The sequence below is a fragment of the Lolium rigidum genome, chromosome 4, assembly GCF_022539505.1.
Source record: "Lolium rigidum isolate FL_2022 chromosome 4, APGP_CSIRO_Lrig_0.1, whole genome shotgun sequence".
NCBI classification, from domain to species: domain Eukaryota; kingdom Viridiplantae; phylum Streptophyta; class Magnoliopsida; order Poales; family Poaceae; genus Lolium; species Lolium rigidum.
The window spans coordinates 173,775,383-173,782,692 of NC_061511.1; the positions used below are offsets into that span (position 1 = coordinate 173,775,383).

The 7,310-nt window shown below is 44.4% G+C and overlaps 1 protein-coding gene across 1 annotated transcript; it reads left to right on the top strand.

Annotated features, from left to right (window-relative positions):
• The first annotated feature begins 339 nt into the window (after window positions 1-339).
• On the top strand, window positions 340-3,576 carry LOC124706358 (ran-binding protein 1 homolog b-like). Its single transcript, XM_047238024.1, has 4 exons — window positions 340-611; window positions 700-851; window positions 985-1,110; window positions 3,006-3,576. The coding sequence occupies exons 1-4, from the start codon at window positions 430-432 to the stop codon at window positions 3,206-3,208; spliced, it is 663 nt and encodes a 220-aa protein (XP_047093980.1). The 5' UTR covers window positions 340-429; the 3' UTR covers window positions 3,209-3,576.
• Window positions 3,577-7,310: the final 3,734 nt, after the last annotated feature.

Sequence of the window (7,310 nt, forward strand, 5' to 3'; positions counted from 1 at the left end):
TTTAAAATTTCCATGTTTCGTTTCTTTTCGTATTTGTCCGATAATGCGGTGCGTCCGCGCGTTGGGCGCAGCGCGCGACCCAAACGGACACGCGGACGCGGGCCGCTGTCCGCGCGTCCGCTCGGCCACGCAAACGGCCCAAAACGGACGCGCTGGGCCATCCGTTTGGGTCGCCCGGTTGGAGATGCCCTTAACACGCGGTACAGCCGATGACACTATGGCCAGGGTCCCACCTTCCACGCTTCCAGTGGGCCCTACGTCCGTAGGCGGCGGCTCTCCCTCCGTGCCGTGGTACACAAAAACCCTAGCACCGCCCCCCTCTTTACGGCCCCTCCTCTCGATCGACCTCCCAAAACTCTTCTACACGCTCCCCCTCTCGCCGCCGCGTCCAATCGCAAGTAGCAGCCGCGCCGCCGACCAAGCCTTCCGATGGCGGACAAGGAGCCCGTCGTGGAGCGCCACGTCGCGGAGGAGGAGGGCGAGGACTCCTCCGCCGCGGCCGCCGCCGCCGGCGAGGAGGAGGACACCGGCGCCCAGGTCGCCCCCATCGTGCGGCTCGAGGAGGTCGCCGTCACCACCGGCGAGGAGGACGAGGAGTCTCTCGTCGACATGTAAGCTCCTCTTCCCTTAGACTTGCTTTGTCTCGGCTCGATCTGGTGCTGATTTTACTGGGACGGTTCGCGCGGCGGCGGTGTGTAGGAAGGCGAAGCTGTACAGGTTCGACAAGGACGGGAACCAGTGGAAGGAGAGGGGCACGGGCACCGTCAAGCTCCTCAAGCACAAGGAGAACGGCAAGGTCCGCCTTGTCATGCGCCAGGCCAAGACGCTCAAGATCTGCGCCAACCACCTCGGTCTGTAGCTATTTCCTCCGATTTTCCTCCCACCGTAGTAGATTTTCCCCCGATCGCTCTGCTGCTTCGGGTAGATTCAGGACAGGATCTGACGGTTGTGGCCTTGGTGCTGTGTGTCTGTGTGTGTGTGCAGTTATCTCGACCACCAAGATGCAGGAGCACGCAGGCAGCGACAAGTCCTGCGTCTGGCACGCGGCCGACTTTGCTGATGGAGAGCTCAAGGATGAGATGTTTGCCATCCGGTTCGGCTCCGTGGAAAGTGAGTTCTCAGCTCGCTCGTGATGCAATTTCTGTCTCGTTGTTTGCTTGGTTGGATAACATGCTATATAACGATTGTGTGTTCCATGTCCTTGTTCCGAGTAGTAATAGTTGTTCCTTTGTATGCTTTTGTGAGATGCATGCGCTACACGTGTTCGACATGAAGTGGTCGCATTCTTACAGCAGAATGGCGTGTTACGTCATGAGGATGTGAGGTTCAGCAATCTAGTATTTATGGTGCTCGATGGATCGTCAACACTATCACTTCATTGTGATCTATATCAATGTAGTGTAGTAGTTTTGATGTTCGATGGATCAATATCATACGTACTTAAGGATTAGGAATGCGTGGATTTGCTATAACAAGTGCCATGTTCCAACATGCAAAACCATTCCTTATCATAGTGAAGGTGGCACCCATCATTGTTCTCTTATTATTGCGTTGCTTGAGTAATTCAATCCACCGAAACAGTTTATTCGTATTATTTGGGTTAGCCTCTTAACGTCCGTGAATTTGGACTATTCAAGGTTTGCCTGAATTTACGTCGCAACATCATTGTTCTATCATGTCTCTCAAACGCTAAGCTTCTTCTGTAGATCCATAGTACTCAACACGGTCTGCACATCAGCATTGTTCTTTCTGCCACTTGCCTTGATTATGTCAGTGATTACAAATTGACATCTTTTCAAGTTGTCAAGTATTTATAAATTAATTAGAGTTCACCGAACCGCCCTGCTTTTCAAGTGGCAGAGTAGCCCTATATATGTGGCTAACCATACGGGTCTGGTTCTAACTTGTTGCAACTTCTTTTGCAGCTAGAAGTTGCTTGTAATTCTATAGGTTCCTGTCATATTATATAAATTTTACGCTTGTCCCAGTTGTTTAGCCTGGTTTGTGGCAATAGCAGTAAGCACAAGGTTGCTCTCCACCAATAGCCTTAGATTTGTGATGAATGGTGGGTTTGTCGTTCGTGTGATTAATGCTAGGCTGTCGCCCACATCAATGTTGGGCATTCTGATTAGGAAAATATTTGTCTCTTTTCGCCTATTGTCTTAATACTCTATTACAGTATGAGGAGTATTTATTCCGCAGTATATAGTATTTCTAGTTTGTCCAAGTCAGTGGTTGCTTCTTCGATATAAATATTGTGTTGCTACCTATAGCTGTTGCTTAATTTTTATCTATAGCTATAACTTCTCTCCTGCCAATCTCCCTGACTGCCTGTTCAAGTAAGTCATATTTACGCTATGTAGTGAGTGTTGGGTTCATTAGCTTACCATGCTTAAATAGACTACGGGTGTTGGGTTCATTAGCTTACCATGCTTAAATAGACTACGGTCCACTAGCCTGTTTGAGCTATAGCCTGCCCAATCATAGAATTTGCTTGGCTACATGGTTAGCTAGTCCAACCTGAGCAACGTAAGTGTTCGTTTTCATAGCAGGACAGCAGTTTGACTCTGCATTTTTCTAACTTCTCTCCATCGGAGGAGAGCTGAATATTGCCTGATTCTAGCCCATACAAGCTAATTTGCTTGCTAAGTTAGTTAATAATTACTACCTCCATTCCAAAATATAAGCCTTTTTAGAAAGCTATAAACTAGCTTCCTAAAAAGGCTTATATTTCGGAATGGAGGTAATATCTATGAATCATCTATCTTTGCCTAGCAAGGCTGGTGTTAACTGCTCAAAAACCAAACATACCAGTAGATTTTGCCATCTGTTGACAGGGGTTAATTGAAAATCATGCAATTTCTTATGCTCTTGGCCACTATAGTTATAGTGGCTGGTGCTCAATATTTTTGTTACACCAGGTGCAAAATTTGTTAGTCATTTGGATCTTCTTAAACTACTTGATTGTCACTGCTAATGATGTCTTTTTCTTTATCATTTTATAGACTGCAAGAAGTTCAAGGATTTGGTTGATGAGATTGCGGAGTCGCTTGCAAAGACTGAAGGTGAAAGCAAAGAAGGTTCATCCGCTGCTGGGCTACTGGAGAAACTCAGTGTAAGCGAAAGCAAACCTGAGGAAAGCGCAAAAAAGGAGGAATCAGCTGATGCCGGCAAGGAGACCAAAACCGAGGCAACCCCTGCTGAGTAGTGGGCGGAGCAGAACCAAACACAACGGTACTGCTGAGCACTGCTTGGTGGAAAGAGTCAGTTTGTCGGTCCTTCCTGTCTATGGAAGTTGGTATCCAGTCAGAAGGTGTCTTGAGCAGAGTCCATTTTCACCCAGTTGGGGGGCCTTCATGGGTTTGAGTATCTACTGTTAATTAAGATATCTGCTCACAGTCTGGGGTTGGCATTTTGGATCTGGTGTTGTCTTGCATTTGTCAAGAACTCGAAATGTAGTCCATGAGTATTGAGTTTGGAACATTTTGGGTTTGATTTGTAGGTGTTTTTGCTGCATCGGTCGGTTATGGATTGCATACAGTTCATATAAGTTAAAATGTTACATTATATTTTGCACATTTGGTATAACCGTTAATGGTTAATCTTAAAATTAGAACATTTTCGTGGGCCGTAATTCTTCCGAGGAACTATCATGGTGCCATTGTCCTGAAATCTCGATTCTCCTTGATGGTCTCACAGATTGCGTCGTACTTGCGTCGCCTGTTGAGGGCCAGAATCATTTTCTTATTGATGAGGATGTCACCAACTCCTGAATCATCTAGCCCTTGAGCTTCATTTGCGATCTTCATGGGTCTGGAGTACATGCTGGCAGCTGATTCACCCTTGAATGACTGGAAGCATTGAAGTTGGGCCATCAGTGTGTCGATATGAGCGTCTTGACACACTCTATGCCACGATTGACTGCTTCAAGAGTTCCAGATTTCATGTGATGAAGGTTGCCGATGTTGGCGACCTTGTCTTCAATTTGTTGGACGTCGAAAACAAAGATGTCCCAATATTTTTCTTTCCTTCTGGCTTCAACAACACCATCATTTGGAACAATTTCCCTTCCTTGTCAACGATTGTAGACGATGGGAGACTCATGCTTTCTCATTCCTGAAGTATAACTCTCCACACATATTCATCGATGGCCTTGAGGTGAATCCACATCTTGAAACTCCAAAAAGCATAATTAGTGCCATTAAATATATGTCTACTAGAATAATTCCTAATATTCCCTATAGTCGACATATCTTTCTCACTTGGTAGTTAGACCAAATAAATAGTAAGAGGAGACCTTGCCCATTTATCGGGATATAATGACTATACGAGGTGAAGAGTTCGCGAAAATTACTGCTAAATAAGAGGATATCGGAGGATTCAAGGAGATAAACGTTACAAAACATATCAGAAACACGATGAAGATAAGGACTTAACAGGACAAGCATATCACAAATAAATTTATACCGAGCGAGCCTAGATCTTCAAGCAAATTTGCACACAAACATACATGGTACTAAAATATAAATGCATTGGTTGAAACAACAAGAACATGATATAGAAATCAGACCAAATCAGAAGTTCATGCGGATGAACTGATCACAAACATGTTAAAAGAATTAAGTAAAACATAGGCAGAGTTCAACCTGTTGGCACCAACTCCATGTCTCCGTTTGGAGAGGCTATGCACGCATGCACCCTAGTTTATCAGCATCACCCGTCGACCGACAAGCACCATAGAACTCTATTCGATGTAACATTTGTATGCTTAAATCTATTTCAAGAAACCAATGGAAGAACCATAGTTCTTGACATCTGAAATGCCTTTCGGTTCACTCTATAGATGTCAGTGTTTCTTATGAAGATACTCTCAGTTTCATTTTACAAGAAGCTCCCAGTTCAGTTTTACAAGAAGCTTTTCAGTTACTAGCTACTAAATCACATACATCTCAACCTAGAGTGATTCTATTTGCCAACATTTTGACAGGAAAGTTGTGTTATCTTCATTGTAGTTGTGTAGCAAATTAAATGACATTACAAGCGCAAGTTCTTAGTTTCGTTATGCATGATTAAGCAACATCTTAAAAGTTACACAACGATTAAAATTGAAGAAGTAAACACAATTAAGATATCACTAACGCTAGAGCTAAAAATGGAATTTTATATGTGTGTGAAGTTGAGCTTTCGAATGTGCTAAGCGGGATTATATATGTAAGGGTTTAAAACTTTTACGATTATGGCTTAACAAATGCAGAATAAAACTAGCTTTTAATTTGCCAAGCACAAATCCTATATAATTAGGGTTCACCTATGTGCACCAACAAATTATGCTAAGCAATACAACTAACTATGTGATAGAAAGATATATAAGTTCAAGCACGAAGGCTATCACAAAGTAAAGTTCATAAGTAAAGCGTAAATACTTTTGTACACCCACACATGAGTGTGGATGTTTCCGTCACCGTCCATTTATTCTTCGAGATTCGTGCCCACTATGGTAGATGGAAAGATTCCTTTCTCTCTCATCTTTTTATTCGAATCTCAAAGCACAGTGGACGGTGATGGAAACACCCACATCCATGCGCGGGTGTACAAAATCCACTTTAGTAAAGAGCTCGAGCATAGGAATAACCGAGGTCTTTACTAAAGTGGATTTTGTACACCCACGAGTGCTGGGACAATGATGTATCCTGAAGTTCACACTCTTGCGAGTGCTACTCTCTGTTGGAGCGGTGTGGAGGACAAGTTACTCCAAACGCCACGAAGGTCTCATTGTATTCTCCTCAAGAATTCCCACCAAAAGGGATGTCCTCGATCCACTATGGAACCTTAAGGGTGGTCACCGAACCCTCACAAAGTTTGGGGCAATCTCCACAACTTAGTTTGATGCTCCCAAGAAATTCGCCACAAAGGCCTCACAAAGCTTGAGGCATCTCCACAACTTAATTTGAGGCTCCCAAGAAATTCGCCACAAATGCCTCACAAAGCTTGAGGCATCTCCAAAACTTAATCGGAGGCCCCAATAATACTACAAATACTACTAAGCCGTCTAGGGTTCCAAGAACCCCAAAGTAACAACCTTCTCACTTTCACTTCCACGAATCACCGTGGATAACTCAAACCGATGGACCAAATGCAATGGCAAGAACACCACTAAGATGCTCAAGTCCTTCTCTCTTAACTTCCAACAAAGCTATAAAAGCTATAGTGGGAATAGGAGAGGAAGAACAAATGGGAGAACACCAAATTATCCAAGATCTAGATCCCAAAGATTTACTCACGAAGAGATGATTCGGTTTGGTCAAAGTGTGGATCTAGATCTCCTCTCTCTTTTCCTCAAATATGAGCAAGAATCATGGAGGGATTAGAGGGAGAGGGAGCTTCTCAAAGTCAACAATGGAGTAGGGAGAGAGAGAGGGAGAAGAAACAAGCCCAAGGAGGAAGAAGGGGGTCTGAAATACCCCCTCCCAATGAAATATTACCGTTGGAGGCCACCCAGGCCGGATTATCCGCCCCGCCCTCTCCCCCCGAGTTGAAATATCTGGCCAATAATCCGAGGGGTATACTCGGAGCCTTTCGCTTAAGTCCTTAGCTGCAAATAATCCGGCCCGGATAATCCGCCCCCAATTAGGACCGGATAATCCGCCCTCCCCTGAAAACTGGCAGGGACGTCAAAACGAGAATGATCATAACTTGAGCATCTGGACTCCGATTTGGATGATCTTGGGCTCGTTTTGAAGCTAATAACAACCTCTACAAGGTCATGCAGGGAACCATCATAGTACATCAAGGTTGGATAGAAACAAATGGTGAACAGTTTGACCTATCTATAAAAGATATACCGATAAAACCTCCAATATCGAAAAAGCAATAGAAAATGCATATGAAATCCGTTTTCGATGAACTAGAGCTCTAAATCCTCTCAAGGATAAGAACCAAAAAATAACAAAGAAATATCATGCTAATGATTAATTTTTGATGCTCCATGCTTGTTTTACACCAATTGTTATATGTTTTGTTTACACTTCGTGGCACTTTTATGTGTTTTCCGGAACTAACCTATTGATAAGATGTCACAGTGCCAGTCCCTGTTTTCTGTTGTTTTGTATTTCAGAAAAGTTGCACTAGGAATATTCTCGGAATTGGACGAAATAAAAGCCAAAGTTCCTATTTCCCCGGAGCGAAGACAGAGTCCAGAGAAGAGACGGAGGAGGGCCACAGGGTGGACAGACCATGCCTAGGCGCGGCATGGCCCTGGCCCGCGCCTAGGGGTGGTCTGGGACCACCAGGCCTTCACCGACCTCGCCCTT